At 52.1% G+C, this 18,840-nt stretch overlaps 5 protein-coding genes across 5 annotated transcripts; 3 read left to right on the forward strand and 2 right to left on the reverse strand.

Moving 5' to 3' along the window:
• Positions 1-9,314: 9,314 nt before the first annotated feature.
• Positions 9,315-9,905, forward strand: F5144DRAFT_607177 (mitochondrial 37S ribosomal protein uS19m; the record flags this gene model as incomplete). Its single annotated transcript, XM_066791532.1, has 4 exons — positions 9,315-9,357; positions 9,465-9,480; positions 9,619-9,798; positions 9,872-9,905. The coding sequence occupies 4 exons, from the start codon at positions 9,315-9,317 to the stop codon at positions 9,903-9,905; spliced, it is 273 nt and encodes a 90-aa protein (XP_066638201.1).
• Positions 9,906-10,438: 533 nt separating this feature from the next.
• F5144DRAFT_607178 (transcription initiation factor TFIID 23-30kDa subunit-domain-containing protein) lies at positions 10,439-11,103 on the reverse strand (the record flags this gene model as incomplete). The annotated part of the gene is made up of 2 exons (XM_066791533.1): positions 10,439-10,846; positions 10,903-11,103. 2 exons carry the CDS (start codon positions 11,101-11,103, stop codon positions 10,439-10,441), a joined length of 609 nt encoding a protein of 202 aa, XP_066638202.1.
• A 191-nt stretch (positions 11,104-11,294) lies between these two features.
• Positions 11,295-14,029, reverse strand: F5144DRAFT_542028 (Mre11 DNA-binding presumed domain-containing protein). The gene is made up of 3 exons (XM_066787180.1): positions 13,892-14,029; positions 12,562-13,797; positions 11,295-12,504 (listed from the first exon to the last, which is right to left on the reverse strand). The coding sequence occupies exons 1-3, from the start codon at positions 13,905-13,907 to the stop codon at positions 11,582-11,584; spliced, it is 2,175 nt and encodes a 724-aa protein (XP_066638203.1). The 5' UTR covers positions 13,908-14,029; the 3' UTR covers positions 11,295-11,581.
• A 125-nt stretch (positions 14,030-14,154) lies between these two features.
• Positions 14,155-16,152, forward strand: F5144DRAFT_587140 (galactose-binding domain-like protein). The gene is made up of 3 exons (XM_066789819.1): positions 14,155-14,317; positions 14,835-15,174; positions 15,234-16,152. Exons 1-3 carry the CDS (start codon positions 14,308-14,310, stop codon positions 15,757-15,759), a joined length of 876 nt encoding a protein of 291 aa, XP_066638204.1. The 5' UTR covers positions 14,155-14,307; the 3' UTR covers positions 15,760-16,152.
• Positions 16,153-16,304: 152 nt separating this feature from the next.
• F5144DRAFT_587144 (uncharacterized protein) lies at positions 16,305-17,844 on the forward strand. Its single transcript, XM_066789820.1, has one exon. The coding sequence runs from the start codon at positions 16,427-16,429 to the stop codon at positions 17,471-17,473; it is 1,047 nt and encodes a 348-aa protein (XP_066638205.1). The 5' UTR covers positions 16,305-16,426; the 3' UTR covers positions 17,474-17,844.
• Positions 17,845-18,840: the final 996 nt, after the last annotated feature.

An 18,840-nucleotide genomic window follows, 5' to 3' on the forward strand; every position in this document is an offset into this window, starting at 1 on the left:
ATCCCTTCTAAAGAAAGCTAGATAATCTTGGCGATTGAAGCCATCCGGCAAGATAAAAAGCTAGCCGTCGGAAAGCCGCGACAATCTACAATGTGCCTGAAAGTACTCTCCGCTACAGAATGAACGGACGAACGCCAAAGCTAGAGTCGCGTCCTGCAGCCCATAGATTGACAATCACCGAGGAAGAAGCAGTTGTCCATTACATACTAGACCTAGATACGCGAGGATTCGCGCCCCAATACGCTGGTGTTGAAGATATGGCCAATTTGCTACTCGCGCAACGCGACGGCGGACGTGTCGGTAAGCACTGGGCCGAAAGGTTCGTCAAGCGACAACCAAAACTCAAGACGCGTTTCAATCGCGCATACGACTTTCAGAGAGCCCTCTGCGAAGATCCAGAGCTTATTGGTGCGTGATTCAAGCTTGTGCACAACATGAGAGCGAAGTACGGCATTGCCCGTCACCAGGGAAACTCGCCGACGCAAATTCTCACTGCTGTCGACCAGCTTGCGAAGGGGACGCAGGCGTTGGCGCACTCGGTTGCCCTAATGACGGGTGAGATACGTACCTTACAGAAGGCAAATGAGGCACTGAGCAAGCGGCGAAGGGCCAAAAAAACACGTGTGCGTCTTGGAGGATCACTTACTGTAGGAAATGCACGTGATCTATTAAGCCAGAGAGAGGTGCAGGAACAGGTGGAGCGTGAAACGCGGGAAAATGTTGGTCAGCGGACTCGAACAGAGACGGCTCCACGGCGTTGTGGCAAGTGTGGAAAGCCCGGGCGCAATGCGCGCACGTGTCAGGGAGATGTGGTAATGTCTGATGTATATAACTCTGTATAGTTTCGGTGTATTCCAGGCGTTGTGGTGATGTAATTAATGTTTCTTGTCGTGTGGTTGTGGAAAAGTGCGCCGCTTGGGGGTGTGCGCCGCTTGGGGGTGGACCGCGTTATATAATAAACTACTTTATATAGGCTATTAAATACCAATCTAGATATTTATATCCATAGTTTCATAAAACTTAAAGATATTATAAGTTTATTATAAGGTTATGGATATACTACTCCATATATAGAGCCTATTATGTTAGTCTATATTTAACCAATATATTAACTTAGTTTCTTATAAAACTAATTATCAATAGATGCTTTTATCAAATAGTTTAGAAAACCCAGTTATATAGCCAGTCTTATACTTAACCAAGTTACAAATACTATAATTAATATTTAGATAGTTAAGGCTTATAAGTTCTAGCACTTTATAGGGTTATAATATACTTTTAGAAGTAATATATAGTACTATTACTTAGCTACCAGCAGTAAATTACAGGGCCTAGGCCCTGTAATAGTTGAAGATTTAGTAGTCTATACTACTACAATATTTAGAATGCCTCTATATTTATTAATGTAATTCTATCTAGCTACTGGAGTAGGTTTTACCATTTCTTACTTCTATATCTACTAGCCGGGTTATAGTACTATATATAGGCCGGCGGCCTTAGGGGTAAAAAGCTGAATCCTACAAAACTCATTTTAATATATTTTACTAAAAATAGGCTCGGTAGCCCACAGCTACACTCAAAGGTATAACAGATCCACTTACATTGCAACCTACTCTAACCGTTATAGGGTAGGCTGATTGGGGTATAGGGTAGGCTGATTGGGGTATAGGGTAGGCTGATTGGGGTATAGGGTAGGCTGATTGGGGTATAAGGTAGGCCGGTTAGGAGCTAACCAGGTGCAGGGTAGGCCGGTTAGGAGTTGCTGTAGTGTAGGGTAGCCACCCTAGGAGCTGGTGGTATAGGGTAGCTATATTAGTTTTAACTTTACAGGCCAACTACTAGCCCTACCAGCTCGACCAAATTATTAGTATATAGCTACAGAGCTAATGGATTCGATTATAGCACAATAGAGGCCCCCAGACAGCCACAGTACCTATAATCCAAACTCTAGTATTTAATAACTAACGTATTTGCATAACGAGTGGGCCAACATAACGAGTGGGCCACTTTTCTTCCTCTTGCAACCTCCCAACTTCATGCCGAATTTCCTTCACAATACAAAATGCAACCTCTTCCAAAAGAGAGTCGTATGATCCTTGCGCTTGAAGCTCTTAAGAAAGACGCTAAACTTTCCGTACGGAAGGCTGCTACGATCTACGAGATTCCGCGAAGCTCGCTTCAACATCGACGCGCTGGAAAGCGACCACGACCCGAAATACCAGCCAACCTTCGAAAATTGACCAACTTGGAAGAACAAGTCCTTCTTGAGAGGGTACTCGACCTTGATGCGCGAGGATTTCAGCCCCAGCTCTCCGACCTTTGAGAAATGGCCGATCGCCTTCGGGCCGCACGCGGCGCGTCGCCCGTCGGACCCCGATGGGCAAACGGTTTCGTAAAGCGACATTCCAAGGTTACGACGCGTTGCTGACGTCAAATCGATTATCAGAGGGCCCAATGCGAAGATCTCGACGTAGTAAACGCGTGGTTTCGGCTCGTACGCAACGTAATCGACAAATACGCGATCCAAGAGGGGGACATCTACAACTTCGACGAGACTGGGTTCCAGATGGGCATGCTTTCGAGTGCAAAGGTCGTGACGAGCTCCGAGCGACGTGGGCGGCCTCGCACAAAGCAGCCTCGCACAAAGCAGCCTGGCAATCGAGAGTGGGTTACGGTGATCCAAGCTGTGTGTGCGGATGGCTGGGTCGTGCCGCCGTACTTTGTCGTCAAGGGGAAAAACCACCTCCTCCCCTGGTACCAGGACAGCCGGTTCGAGCCCGAATGGAGAGTCCACACAAGCGAAAATGGCTGGACAACAAATGAGATTGGCCTCGATTGGCCTCGATTGGCTAAAACATTTCGACCAGGCTACCAAGCGCCGTACGAGAGGGGTGCATCGGCTGCTCATCCTCGACGGCCACGAAAGCCACCACTCGATCGACTTTGAAGATTTCTGCAAGGCCAACAACATTATTACACTTTGCATGCCTCCCCATTCTTCCCACTTTCTCCAGCCTCTTGATGTTGGGTGTTTTAGTCGGCTCAAGGCCTCGTACGGCAAGCGGATTGAGCAGATGATGCGGATGCAGATCACCCACATTACGAAGGAGGACTTCTTCGACGCATTTGTCGAGGCATTTCACGCTCCCATCACAGCGAACAACATACGAGCGGGCTTTAGAGCAACTGGCCTTGTTCCTTTTGACCCTGAATTGGTAGTTTCTTGCCTCGACCCTAAGCCACTTACCCCATCTCCTCCAAAGTCGCGTCCCGGAACAGCCTTGAGTTGGGCCCTGAAGACCCCATCCAATGCGTACGACGCGACCAAGAGCTCCATCACTCTCAAGCGGAAGATCGAGAACCATCAAGGTAGCTCTCCGACTCCCATTTTCGACATCATCGACTTGCAGGCCAAGAGCATCTCAAAATTGGCACATGAAATGGTGTTACTCCGAGCTGAGGCCCAGGAACTTCGTACAGCAAATGAGCGACTAAGCAAGCGCCGTCGGACAAAGAAAACGCGTCTGCAGGAAGGAGGATCACTTAGTTTACAAGAGGCAAAGGGTTTGATGGCTGACCGGGGACTTGGTGATAAGGACTGCAAGGAAACGTCCGGGAGTAGTGGTTGTATAACAGTGGGTGGGCCACGCATTCGGCTCTGCAGCAACTGCAAGAAGCCCGGCCACAATGCGCGGACTTGTCAAGTACTTTGCGACATGTCTGAAGACAGTGACTCCGAGTAGTTTCAATTGATTTGAGCTGTTGTGGCTGAATTGACTTACACGAGGTGGTTGAGGTTCGGGAAAAGTGGCCCACTCGTTATGCAAATACGGTATCTATATTAGGAAAATATAATAGTATATCGAGAATAAGGTTTAATTTACCCAGGATATATCTAATATCGAGGTAGTACTAGGTAAAGTAGATAGATACTAGGATATACTATAGGTTTAGTTCCCCGAGGTCTATTATCTATAGCAATAACTGGTTAATAATACCTCTAATTAACTAGTAGTTTATAAGGATAATAATGGAATATTCCGATAACTGGAGCTATATCCGTAGTTTACGATATACCTAGACTACATCCGCTACCTCGAACTCCATAGGCTAGTATTGGTTCTTTTCCGATACTATTAGTTAATAATTGAGATATAAAATAGCCTATATATAGTTGATAGGAATTCTAACTCCATCCTAATAATTACTTTAGAAGTAGAATACTATTATACCGATACCCTTCTTTAATATATCAATCTTAACGAAGACCGGGTATACTTTATCCCAGTAGATAAGTTGTATTAACCTACTAAGCTATTGTTATAGGATAGTAAATACCTATCGTTCGTTATTTATCAGTATAAATTTAACCTTCGATATATATCGCTTCTATATAACTTTCGACTTACCGACTAGTATAGATCTATCGGCTTTTCCTTCCTTAAGTACGGTTATCTTTCTATCCTCTAGTAGCTAGACCTTACGTTAGTGCTAAAGGATAAACTTTCTAAGGAAGCCGGTCATACTAATATATTATTCGAGCGTATTAAAGGTTTCCGGTATGTTAAGTTTTACAATCGCCGCTATATAGTTATCGGTTATTGATAGGCCAAATCCGTTAACCCTAAACCCGAGTAGTTATACTAACGGAAAGCCGAAGAATAACCTTTATAGATTAATCCCGAGGTTGATATCCTAAAAGAGTTAGAGGATCGTTATTATATATTATTATTAATACTCCGCTATGCCCTAGGGCGTGCCGGACCCTCTGCTATTTAGTGTACAGGAAAACCGTGCCCTCCCGGGCCGGGTGAAAAACCCCTACCAACAATCAAGGAACGATGCGTTCTGGTGAGTCTACGTATACAAAGAGAGGAGGCCTCCTGGCCTCCGAACGGGGGCGCTTCAGGCCGCCGTTTCCAGCTCGAGCCTCCTGGCCAAGCTGTACATCGGCAGCCTCCCCGAGTCCATCAGCCAGTCGAGGATCCTCCTCGCAAGCCGTACAGTCGTGGGATTGATACCGTGTAGAACTGAGTAAAAGTCCCGTCGTGTCCGAATTCCAGTTCTCTCCCATCTTCGAGTCAACGGTGGGGCCAAACACCACACTACCAGGTGTTCGGCAGTCTCTCGTCCCTCGCCACACTCGCAGGCAGGCGTCAGAACCTCCGGGACTTCCCGTGTAAACAAGTAGTCCCGTAAGCCTATTGCTCCCGTCCGGATTTGAATGAGCAGTGAGCTTTTCGCCTTGCTGAGACCGTCATGCCTCCTTAGGGTTTCGTTCCGGAATAGCGTCTCCCGCTGATGGTCAAAGTCGTCCGCCGGCCTGGTGATTGCTCTGCCGTCCCGTTCCTTTAACCACCTCGCTCTCCAGGCCTCTTCTACTGCCTTGTCCGTATCTACGGTTCCCCCCGTCCAGCGCATGATCGTGCCCGCGGCTCTCTCTACCGCCGTGGGCCCTTGAGGTCTCAAGGTTCGCGGTCGGCCCCTGTTGCCCCTCCTCGAGTTGAGTCTCTGCTGTATCTTGCGGCAGGCGGTAAGGATAACGCTCCCCGCCGTCTTCTTGCCGCCTTGGCCGTCGTCCAGATTGGGTTGTTGGAGTCGGTTTTCGAAATCTGCAAGCCGTTTGTTTAGGTATAAGTCCAATGGTGGTACCCACGTCTCTGTCTCGAGGTTACGGATGGGGGTAGACTTAAAGGCTCCCGCCACAATCCTCAGGCTCTTGTTCTGGGCCTTCCCGAGGGCCTTGGTGATGCCTTTCTTCACCGGTTCGCCTCCCACATCCGTGGGAATGTGGAACGACGATGCGCCATAGGCCAGCGCTGACCGGATGCACTTTGTGTACACTTCTCGCGCTTTGGCTAGACCCAGTCCCCACGTCGATGCCGCTAGCCTCGACAGGGCATAGCTCTGGGTCCTCAGCTTCTTCTCCACCGCCGCCAGGTGGGCTTCCCAGTTGAGCTTCCGGTCCAGCCAGACTCCCAGGAACCTGGCAGACTCCTTCGGTCTGACGGGGCTGGTGCCTCCCCCTGGGTTAGTGAGTTCCAGCTGGTTTGTCCACTGCCGTCGTCCCTTGTTGAAATGGATCAGTTCGCTCTTTTCCGGGGCAAACTTCATCCCCCGACTGTCCGCCCATCGCATGCATGTTTCCCACGCCGCCTCCAGTTGCCGGACATTGGCCTCGGGGTTTCGACCAAACACCAGGAGGTTGGTGTCATCCGCAAACCCCGTTATAGCCAAGTGAGGGTGCTCGTCTTTTAGCTGCTTGTATAACGAGGAAATATAGAGGATGAAGAGAACAGGGGAAAGGGGTGAGCCTTGGGGGACCCCTGCCCGAATTGCCGTCGGTGCCGCCGTCTTGCCGTCGAAAAGAAGGGTGGCCTCTCGACCAGTCAACCAGTCTCTCGTCCAGAGGACCAGCCACCTCGGGTAGCCCATTTCTCGCAAAGTTGCTAGCAGTCGGGTGTGGTTGACCGTGTCAAAGGCTCCTGAGATGTCCAGTTGCAATAGGGACGCCGCACCCTTCTGTCTCCACGCCTCCTGGACCTGGGCTACTACTAGCCGGACAGCCAGCTCTGTGGAGCGGTGTGCTCTGTTCCCCATTTGTTCATCTGGTAAGAGGCCGTTGACTTCTGCAGTTTGAGTGACCTTCCTGGCGACCACTGACTCTATTACCTTCCCTAGGGTTGGCAGCAGAGCAATGGGCCTGTATCCCCCCGGGGTCTGATACACCGGCGGAGCCTTTCCTGGTTTCGGTAGTACTACAGTCTTCGCCCTCTTGAAACGGTTCGGGAACCATCCTAGCTCCAGACACCTTGTCGCCAGAAGGGCCAGCACTTCAGCTAACGGTGCTCCGCACGCCTTCAGAAGGCCCATCGGGAGCAGATCCTCGCCTGGCGCCTTCCAGGGGCTTGCTCTTCCTATCGCTTCCGTGATCTCGGTCGGCGTCACTGCTTGTACAACGTCGAAGCCCGGGTTCCAGCCGCAGACGTATAATGTGCCGAAGTCGACCCTCATCGCCCGGATGAAGGGCCGCGTCGCAAAGCCTGAGAAACGCGACATACAGCACAATCTGACCTTGGCTGAAGAAGAGACCCTTGTACGATATATCCTCGATCTAGATTCGCGAGGGTTCCCGCCTCGGATGGATGGGGTGAAAGATATGGCCGATCTCCTCCTCGCGACGCGTCACGCGCGACCAACTGGCAAGCAGTGGGCATACCGGTTCATACGGCGCCGCCCGGAGCTCAAGACGCGCTTTTCGCGTACGTACGACTTCCAGAGAGCCCTCTGCGAAGATCCAAAGATTATTGGGGACTGGTTCCGGTTGGTGGCCAACATGCGCGCGAAGTACAGCATCCAAGACGCCGATTTTTACAACTTCGACGAGACAGGCTTTATGATGGGCATTATCTGTAGCAACATGATTGTTACGCGTTCCGATCGACGCGGTCGAGGCAAGCAACTTCAGCCTGGCAACCGGGAATGGGCAACAGCGATTGAGTGCGTGAGCAGCGACGGCTTTGTGCTGCCACCATTCTTGCTTGTACAGGGCGTCAACCACCTCGCCTCCTGGTACACCGAGTGCGATCTTCCCCCCTCCTGGGTTATCAAGACCTCCCCCAACGGCTGGACAGACAATGATACGGGCTTGGAATGGATCAAGCACTTCCATAAGCACACGGAGACCCAGCGGCAGGGGGTGTATCGGATGATAGTCCTAGATGGTCACGAGAGCCACCTATCAGCCCAGTTTGAGGAGTTCTGCAAGGAGCAAAATATTATTACCCTCTGCCTCCCTGCTCACTCCTCGCACATCACCCAGCCTCTAGATGTCGGTTGTTTTAGCGTGTTGAAGCGGATGTACGGCCGCGAACTCGAGGCCTTCATCAAGGCGCACATCAATCACATCACCAAGACCGAGTTCTTCATCGCGTTCAAAGCCGCTCACCTCGCTACAATGAAAGCTGAAAATATCAGGGCTGGCTTCCGAGGCGCTGGCCTAGTGCCGGATAACCCCCAGGCCGTTTTGTCGAAGCTTGACGTCAAGCTACGGACACCAACACCAACTGGACCCCCCCCTCCCAGAGGCCAACCTATGGGTCTCTCAGACACCGCATAAACCTGGCGAGGCTATTTTACAGTCTGAACATGTACGGACCCGGATTGCCAATCATCAAGGAAGCTCTCCAACTAGCATGTTTTCTGCTGTAAAGCAACTGGCGAAGGGTACAGAGCTAATTGTCCACGAAATGACCCTTCTTCAAGACCGAGTCCGAACTCTTGAGAAGGCGAACGAGGCCCTTTCAAAGCGCCGGAGGGCTAGGCGTACACGTCTCCGGGCTGGAGGGGCACTTACTATAGAGGAAGGACAGGTTTTGATCGCGGAGAAGGAAACTGGTAGACGGCAATCGGGTAGGAGGTTGGCGGAAGGGGGTACGTCGGAGACTGGGCTATCGACTTTGCGGCGCTGCGGAAGATGCGGCAAGACTGGGCACAACGTACGAACCTGCCAGGAAGACGAGGCGACGTCAGCTGAGGAGAGTAGCATTGAGTGCAACTGATTTTCTTGTATTGTGGTGGATTGATTGCCTGAAGAGGTTGCGATGCGGAGGGAAAGTGGACCGCTCGGTGATATGGACCGCTCGGTGATCAACCACGTTAGTGTTTTTGTTTATTGTCTACCATTTTACTGTTCAATTATGTCAGGGGCTCATTTTAGAATATTAATTGCCTCCTCGGTGACTCTTCTGGGCGCCCCAAACAATAAATCAGGTACAACACTCGAGTGCACACCATGAGTTTTCTAATTACCGTTTGCTCGTATGTCCGTATGCGTGGGTCTGGACTAGGTTGCGGCTTCCGATGAGTCTCGGACAACCACTAGACACCTCCGGAGGGCTAATTGTTTTGAGGACAAACCCTGTTATATGATCAATTTCTCTTCGGATGGACTTGAATGCTATATCGAGGATTACCGAATGGTACTGACAGTCGTTAGAAACCTAACTTAGTTCACACCATGTCTCTCCAAACCGAAGTCACGTCATTACCGTCCCACAACTCCAACAAAAACACCAGGCACTACCTATGAAAGAGAGAAAACCAAATAGAAGGGGTCATAGAATATAGGTAATCCATCCAGGTAGCATTCTCAGGGTTATTACTGTGTATGAATCGTCTGCACTCACTGCATCACGTGATAAGTACATGCCCCACAGCATCTTGTCGTGGGACTGTGATTTTCGCTTGCGACTTGTCACCTCGGCCGCGATCTACCAGACATCACCAACCATTGCGCCGTTGATTTGCCCACCATGCAGCCGACACGGTGTCTGCTCAAGCGGTCGGTATGGAAAGGTAATGTGGTGTCTTCATTAGTTTCCCCTTTCCTCTCCCCGCCGCTCGAGCGGATGTACCTCTGGTTTGGTTATTGTTAGCTTCACAACTAACTGCATCGTCTCTAGGACCGCACATCGTTCCGTAAGAGCCTCCTCCTCATTCCGGCCCGAATCATACATCCCAACAAACCTACAACCTCCTGCTCTCATACTTTTCAGCCCCGCGCCGCCGTCCGACCAGTCGACTGTCCAAACGCTCTAACCATTTGCCCTTGCCTAGACTCCCAATCGTGCGCCCTGAACCAGGAAAAAGGGTCGCGCCCATTCGGACACAGGCGCGGTCGGCAACCATCTTGCCCAACTTTGTCGGCCTCAAGTTCCAGGTGCACAACGGCAAGGTCTACCATGACGTGACCATTACCGAGGAGATGGTGGGCCATAAGCTCGGCGAATTCTCTCCGTATGTCATACCCGTCTCACTCTCCGGAGGCTTCCCAAAAACAGAGAGAACTGGCTGACACAGTAGGCGATAGGACACGAAAGACGTTTGTATGGGACAGGAAATAAGGCGACCCCGTGTGACGGCAAGAGTCAAGGTGTCATGACCTTAGGGACACTAGCATTCGCGGCGTGATGTACAACGCGTGTAACGATTAGAGACGAGGAAGCGAGCATCTGCGCTTAGAGCGGAACGCCCAACGCCCACCACCGAAATAAGAAGAGAGATGCTACTGGTAGCCGGCGAGGATAAACCTGAAACTGGCGGCCAGGAAGAAGGCGTCCGGTTGGACACGAGGACCAATCGAGAAGACGGGAATATGATTTAATGAGCAAGGAAATTTATACGGAGTGCTCTACTTGCGTCAAGACCGCGAGTTATTGGAACCAAACGATGCCGACCAACGCCAACCAACGCCACTGTTGTTCTTGTTGTTGCATAACCTGCGAGAACCTCCCATATGACCGGCCCAAGGAGAAAAAACGCAAAAGAAAATGTTGCCCCAGATTGATCAACCGGATACCTGACCACCCATTGATGCCAATGTAGTTGTCCTCGTCGAAAAAATGTAGACACCCCTGTAAGGAGGGAGTTCCGTGCCTTAGCGGTAGAACTCGCTCCGCTTGACGTTGACCCCAAACTCGCCCACGGCCATGCCCAGATCCTCCATGGTCAGCACCGTGCGATTTTGGCTGCCGCCTTGTCCGCCACCGCCATAGCCAGGCCGCTGGATGCCCAGTGGTCCACCCCGGCCTTGGTCTTTGTTACCGGGTTGGTTGGTTGGTTGTCCGGGGATGGGAAACCCGGCGGCGGCGCCTAGGTTGCCCATTGGGTTATTGGCATTGGTGTTGCTCGCACGGATCCGACTATATTGGTAGGCATCGGCGGCGATGTCTGCGATGAACTTTTGTGTCGCCAGGGCTAGCAGCCGCGCGAGGCGCTGGTCGGTCTGTGGCGGTGGTGGGAGGCCGGCTCGCGTCATATAGTAGTTGGTGACTGCGTCGGGGATCTGTGGGTAGCCCTTTCGTTAGCATAGGTTTGGATGATGTCAAAAATAATACATACTATCGGCGCATAATCGTCCATCTTGTTGAGAAATTCCTTGAGCGACGCATCTTTCCGTGTCGGCAACTTGGGTTCTGAGACAGTTGGCGCCGGCGCGTCGTCGGCATTTACTTCGGTGGCCTCGCTTGGCTGCGCGCCGTTTGGATTCGCGGCCGTAACCGTCATTTGTTCCGCGTTGTCCATCGAGGGATTGGTTGCCATTGTTAGGGACGTGGTAATGTTTGCAGGTTTCTGGCCCAGCAGGATGGTGATGCAGCAGGTCGGAAGTTCAAGGTGGGGCCGGTGGCGCGAAGGGGTGGTCACGTGATATGGAGGCCGGTCGTGAGGTGAGTTTGGCTATTCCTGGCTTTCACAATCGCCCGATCCCTCAATGCTGCCGTTGGTGATTATGGATTCGGGAGTTCCATTTGCCGTATTGTGTATATTTTGCACTGCGTACTCAGGCGGGTGGCCAAGCGGGCTACCGTCACAGTAGAGGGGATCTCCTGACCGGGACATTGTCCCAAACCTCGGATCAATAGATCACTAACAGAACGAGCATTTAATAACGTTTACGATGGTTTTCTGTTTTGGGTGTGGAAAGTATTGTATACATGCAAAGCTCATAGATCGGTAACTAGGTATTTACCCACTTGCTACTCCAGCATTCATTCACCCCAGTTCATTCCAAAATGCCCGTTTACCTTCGCCGGCTTCGTGTGGCTGGCATTGACTCGAAGGCGTCATCCTCTGAAATCTCGTCGTCGCTAATTTCAACGGGCTTCTGCAGCGTCTTGGGCTTTTGGGATTGTGAGAAATTGATGGTCGTTTGCCGGGGTTTGGCAGCACCACCACGGCTCCGAGTAGATCTCGCCGCTGCTCTTGTAGGCGGTTCTGGTTCCACATCATCTTCCATAATGACATCTTCCTCTTCCTCCTCCTCTTCACTGTCTTGAAACGGATTCGCTTTCTTCCGACCCCGTGCCGGAGCCTTCCTCGAAGCGGCCGCCGTCTTGGCTGGCGCTGCCTTCTTGGTTGGGACAGTCTTCTTCGTGGATTTTGTTGCCTTCGCTGCCCCTCGTTTGACTGGCGCTTTCATCGCGGGAGGCTCGTCGTCCGGTAACTCTTCGTCGCCATCGCTAAACGCAGCGCCTCGTGTGCGCCCGCGTTCGTTGACCGGTTCAGAGGACGCTGGCACTTCCTCGATAGCCCCTGGTTGCGCTGTCCAGTGACCGTCCAGGTCGGAATCCCAACCGTCAGGTTTCTCCTTGAACCGCTTCTTGCGCTGGGCTTGTTTCCGCTGCCCCGAAACGAAGCTTTTCTCCATGACCTTTCGAAAATCGTCGATATGAGCGTCGAGGCCTTCGGTGATCCTGTCGTCGTCGAGCTGCAACAAGCCCTTGACTTGGGATGAGAGGGAGTCTATCACAAACATTTCAACCGCGTGCTTGTCGTCCTTGCTCACAAACTGGTTGACTGCGTCTCCAAACGGCGCTTGTGGGAGGATCTTGAGCGATTGTTGAGCGAAGAATTCCTGCACTAGCGTGTCAACTTTGATGCTGTCTACGGATTCGAGTGCTTCTGTCACGCCGCTCGAGAGTGTGTTTCCACCCTTGGCTTTCCCTGTAGGCAGTAGTGTTAGCACTTTGTCCCACGGCCTCGAAGGGAGATTGTACGGACTGGAGGTTCCCGTTTTTTTTCGGTAAAAGTACACAACATCGTTTTGGTTCGCTACTTTCCCTGCGAACCTGTTGGAGAAACGCTGCGGGTTCTCGACCTCGTATTTCGATCCTTCTGGGGCCGTATATTCCACCTTGAGCCGGATTAGGGGCAATGGCTGTCCCTCATCTTCGTCCTCTTGAATCTCGCCTTCGTGGTGAATGGACCGCCATTTCGCGTTGGCCTCCTCGATCATTTCATCCACAATGAGCATGAGCCGTTTTGTGATGTCTTGACGATTATCTTGTTTCTTTTCCAGTCCCTTGAAACGCTTATCATTGGCTAGCGTGATTTCTTGGGTGACGAATGGTCGAACAGTCTTCAATGGAATCTTGTCCACCTCGAATGACTTGCCAGTTATGCTGAGAATTGCGACCTGTTTGGTCACAGCCTCCCCGGGCACAAGGGAGGTCGCCACCGACGAGCCGGGTTGCATGACATGAAACCCGGTCTCTGAATTCCGCTGGGGATCAATGAGACATTCATGTTCGTGGCCCCATAACACGAGGTCCAAGAAATCTGGCAGCATGTTCTCGGGAAGATAGCTGGTTGGCGTATGTGCGTAGTGGTTCTGGTGAACCGCCAAGAGGTTGAAGAAATCGTTCTTCTGCTGGCCCGGTCGGTAAAACTTGACCTTGTTATCCCTAAATGTGCGGTGCATGCGCTCGTCGCGTACGTTGCTTAGCCCGTAGAGGGCCAGCTTCGTTTTCCCTTTTTGGAGGAGGATAGGTTTGACCTGAATATTGTCTGCCTCGGGAACGCGCCCAAAGTAGTTGACCAATCCTGCTACCTGGAGGAGGTCAAGCGAGCAATAGTGGCCGTCGCCGCTTGGATCATCATGGTTTCCATGGATGGAAAAAACAGGCGTGGATATGTTAATGTCGGGGTCCTGGTAGTTGACATGGGGAAACGCGCCCTCGAACACCTCGGCGGCGTCGCTGAGGAATTCGAGCTCGCAGGGTTTCATTCCAAGACAGTTCTTCCGAAGCGAACGCATGACTTGGTACATGGACTTGCGCGACGGCTTGTTGTCGTGAAACAGGTCCCCGCCGAGGAGAACCATGTCGACATCGCGAGTGCGGGCGAGCTGCATGATTTCATCGAATGTGCGCCAACTGTCATCCTTCCGGATAGGGTCTCGCTCTTCAAATCCGACATGGTTATCCGTTGAAACCAAGATACGGATCGTGTCCGAGTCTGTAACGGAACGTTAGAGTCAGAGCGAGCTCTGCCGTTGGGTGGGGATGTCGCAAGACACGATGGCTGCCAAGACGCAACGGGGGACACCTACCGGAATCCTGTGGCATCTTGCAGGACGCAAAAGTCAACCATATAATGCAAAGTTTGATCTTGGTAGGGCCGTTGGGGTTCGTTGGCCAGGTGGTGTTGTCGGCGGGGTGGTGTGGAGCTACGACGCGTTGGTTGCGTCGCGACAGAGGCACGCGGTCACATGGGCACAGCTAAGGAGTCGTTATAGCGGTCAAAGGTGGCAGAAATTGGCCGGTGGATGGGATGCGGAAAGACCGATCTTGGCGTTCTGGGTGTGGTGTGACAGGAGGGGGGTCTGGTCAACATTCCCCAGGCTTCAAAAAATCGTACCTTCGACAAGGCGAACCTCTTTTTTACCATCATATCTGTCTGGTCCTCTGCCTTTAAGGTGACCTTTACAGAGAGACCAGTGCACCATATTAACTGTTGTGCTTCGCCATGTCCCGCTGTAAGTAATGACCCTAACGATCCAACACAAACTGCTGGTCTGTACATATATCTCTTGCTTTAACGTCGGACTACCTGTACTGTGGTTCATTCTCCGGCATCTATTCAGCTGCTGCTTCGCCTACCCCCCGAACTTTACCGCCATTCGAATATATTTTCCAAAGCACCACTTTTCTTCCCCCACTGCCTTCGAGTGAGCCGGCTGTAGGCCATGGCCCTGTCACGGAACTTTACTCCTCTGGTCTTGGGTTTCCAAAACGCATCCTCTCACCCTCCGCCTCCTGTCCCACGATTTACTGCTGCGATAAGCACTGCGCTGCTTCACTGCCAGTTCTATTGAATTGTGGGGCGCTAGCCGGACCTTGGTGAAAGGTTTTAACACCCGCCATAGGCTGCGCAGGCTGGAGATCCGCTGTCTCTTACCAAAAAAGATAGCAGCTATTCTCCTCGGGGAACGCCAACTTGGCGCGCACAACCTTAACGACGGGATGGCACTGACTAACCTTTTCCTTATTCAGCAGCGACAACTGATAACGACTTTTCGAATGACGATGACGCCCATTTTGCGGGCGGGGCTTATGAGCACGGCGAAATAAGCGACGAGGAGTTGATGGAGGGCATCGGGGAAGGTGACGATGAGATGCTTGGAGATGCCGGAACCGAAGACCTTGGCGACGAGATGAGCGATGGCAATGACGAGGATCCCCATTCTGGGGACGAAATGGTGGATGATCCCTTTAGTCCTACAGAATTGGGTTTGAAGGAGATCAACAATCTTGCCCACTTCGGCGTCAGCAGCCATCGCCCCGGAAACGGCGTAGCCGAGTTGCTGAGCGATGACCTTGATAAGTACTGGCAGTATGTCACCTCACCTACCGAAGTCTCTTAGGGTCTGCTTGTTTACCGGTAGTGGTTAGGTCGGATGGACAACAGCCGCACCTACTCACCATTCACTTTCTACGCCGTGTTGAGATTCGGGCAATTCGTTTTTACGTCGACTATAATCAGGACGAGTCCTACACACCGACCCATATTGTCTTCTACGCCGGGACTGGCCACCATGATTTGATACAGTTTGCAGAAGCCCCGCTCACCAACCCCGCAGGGTGGCAGGATGTCCCTATCGCGGACAGCGGCGGAGGTGCGGACGGCCATTCATTGTGCTGCTGGATGGTGCAAATGCACATCAAGGAAAACCACCAGAATGGAAAAGATACTCACATTCGCGGCATCAAAGTTTATGCCCTGGACGATCACTCGCTGGGCGGCACGGCTCGCGAGCCAACACGCGACTCGAGAGCCGGTTTGGAAGACGACCACGCCCGGGGACGGACAACACAAGGCCTAGACGACCAGTCTCTACAAGAGCTTTTGGATGCGTTTGAACGGCACCCAATAACCCCATCCAACTTTGACACCGTGCGCGAGCCGACTATCCGCTGAAGCGATACTCTGAGGAGAGGATTATAACCCGACTGGGGCCGTGGTGGGTATGACATCTAGGGGTACTTGGCGACACAAGTGGTGGGAAACGCTTATCTTCTTGTTGAGACGGGCATGTGATATGCGCATCGCGGGAGCAGGGGTACTGGGCGATTGTGCATGGTGGTCCTGGCGTTTAGGAATGATACTTATGGTGGATAGTTGTTGGGTTTAGGAGATTTCCATGATACCCATTGCTAAACGGCGTTTATTAGCGGTGTTTTTAAACTGGGACAGTTGTAGCATCCACCCCATCAATTCGCAGCATTTACACTGCTTGTTTTAGATACGTTTTGCCTGGTGGTTGTCGTGGAGATGATGTATTGATAAGAAGCACTTCACCCTCTCCATCTACACGGAGCTCCTCACCTTCCATCCCTTTCCGACGTAGAAACATCAGGTTGCAGGTTTGGAAGACGGGTCGGGTGGCTTGCAGGACCGGCTCGGGCCGTGCTCGGACCGCCTTTGGTCAAGGTCTCGGCGACAGTCATGGAACTGGGGTTGCTTCTTGGTACCATGTATTGTATGAACGGCCTTGGTTACCCCGCCCCCGCTTCCTCTCCATTCCACTGCTGATGGCCGTGTGTTTACACCGCGCGCAACTCGCATAGAAGCCCAACATATCACAATGAAATCATCAAACGAATTACCCATAGACAAACACTCAATGCCTCCTCTGTCACCATTTCCAACCCCCCCTGTTGCTGCCTTCTTCGGCCGAGCCCTCTCGTCATTTCAGAGCTCCGGGTCCAGACTCTCCGTCATCTGCACTGCCACCCCAACACTACCTCACGGAGGCCACGACTATGGCGAGCCGACACCGCTACCTCCCCGCATCCGGCCGCGGAGCCTGATTGTGCTTGACTCCTCCTTCAACCCGCCGACGCGGGCGCACCTACGCATGGCAACATCGGCCATACAGGAGCTCAGACAGGAGCTTAGGCACGAGCAGAACCAAGGCCCCGGCTCATTGCGGCTGTTGCTGTTGCTCTCAATCAACAACGCGGATAAAGGTGCCAAGCCGGCCGCCTTTGATAAACGGTTAGCCATGATGTGGGCGTTCGCTAGAGACGTACAGCGCAGTCTAGAAGCGGACTTTGGAGGGGAGCAGGCAAGCTCCGAGGAAGAGGCACTTATCGTCGACCTGGGCCTCTCTACGGTGCCTTATTTCCACGAAAAGAGCGCTGCATTGGCTGAGGATACTTTTTATCATGGGGAACGGGGTATGGATGAACAGTCCCAGACAGAACAGGTCTTCCTCGTTGGGTATGACACCCTCATTCGCATATTTGACCCGAAATATTACAACCCCCCCGGCTCGGAAGGCCAGGATTCCACTGGCAGGCCTCCGGCGATGCGAAAGGCCCTTGACCCGTTCTTCGCCCGTGCCAAGCTGCGAGTGACAATGAGGACGGGTGATGAATGGGGCGGGGCTGATGAACAGACGGCGTATCTCGAGGGTTTGTTGCAGGCGGGGGGTCTAAGTAATATGGGTGGTAGCACAGACTGGGGTGGTAGGATACGGATGGTCGAGGGACGCAAGCTCGGGGCGGATGTTATAAGTAGTACGCACGCGCGGGCCGCGGCAAAGGATCGAGATTCTGCCAAGCTCGATCTGATGGTTACCTCGGAAGTGAGATGGTGGATTGAGCAAGAGAATCTGTATTCTGAGTGATATAGGTGCGCTACATGGGCCAAGTTTCTCTTGGCCCTCGAGCGTAAAACTCTTTGATAGATCTTAACGGAGGTGGGGGAGGGCTTCACGTTCCCCGGTGGTGGTCGGGATCCAGGGCCTCAAATTAAATATCTAAGTAGTTCCTAGGATCAACCTACCTACATAAGAAACTCTAGAGCTGGCTTAACTAACCAGAGAGACACTGACTGGCCCGTGGTGAGGGACGAGTTATTCCTGGCTCGCTCAGTAATGCGTCGTCGGCATGGTTGGTGAGGCATCGTTGTCTCTGGAATGATGTTAAATCTCCATGGGGACCTTCCCTACAACTGATAGAATTTCCGTGGGAAATACCGTCATAACACATCTACTCCTTCTTTGTGTGTTGCTTGCCTGAGGGTAAAGGCTGGCCCTCGCAAGAAATTTTGGCGGTCTTGCGCGGCAGAATGCTCTGCCCCACGTTTTCTGCCAAATCTTCAGCGCAAAATGGTTCACAGTGAGGTGGGGCCCTGCAGAATGGCGTGGTGCACAGACCCCAAACAGACGCCTATATATTGAGCGCCCTCCTCCCTCCATTTCGATTTTCTTTTCTTTTTTTTCTTCATGTCGACAATACTTCAGAGAATCATTTCTATAGTATTCGTCCTCTTTTGTGTTCCCTGAAGGAGCCACAGATCCCACCCGGGTTGATGAACGATATCCTCGGCACCCTACAGTGAGAATCTTTTTTACTCTCGTTCTGCCTGCAAAGGCGGCGGTCGTTGCTTCGTGCTGCGACTGTATAGAGAGTGGCGATGATCTGTACCCCGGCTTTCTTGAGGACTTGCCTTCGGGCGCTCAGGCGGGGTGGGTGTCGATGGAAGTCTGACCGGCCTCTTTCTTTTTTTTTCTTTTTTCGTTGCGATCCCGGGCTAGCTCTCGGGACGTGAAGAAGAAAATTCTGACTCTTTGCTTCAGTTACAATTTAAGCACCTGATTTTCACTGGATGATCCTGTTGCGCTCATTCGTTGCCTCATTTGAAGTAGCTAGGTTGTTTCTGTGGTTTCACACGCCCACATGCGTGTTTGTCATCAACCTCTCTACTCCGGTTTGAGATATTGGCCGTGAGAGACATGGCCGGACGAGGCTGCACACACCACCTTCGCGGGTTTAGGTACATTGCCATCGGAGGAAACTTCGCTCACAGGAACAGCGTATCAAGATTGCTGGTCGCTTTCTAGAAACGTCGGCGGACAAGGGCCTCTTCGACACGATACCCCGGTTGCGACATCTGGGAAAGCCGATTGCGGGCCCGTCCGGCGTCTCTTCGGTATGTCCAGTCGGAGATATTCGGCATCAAAGACTGCCACCCACTCCCAACATCCCCAGT

Source organism: Chaetomium tenue (genome assembly GCF_020726465.1).
Source record: "Chaetomium tenue strain MPI-SDFR-AT-0079 chromosome Unknown F5144scaffold_8, whole genome shotgun sequence".
Lineage (NCBI taxonomy): Eukaryota > Fungi > Ascomycota > Sordariomycetes > Sordariales > Chaetomiaceae > Chaetomium > Chaetomium tenue.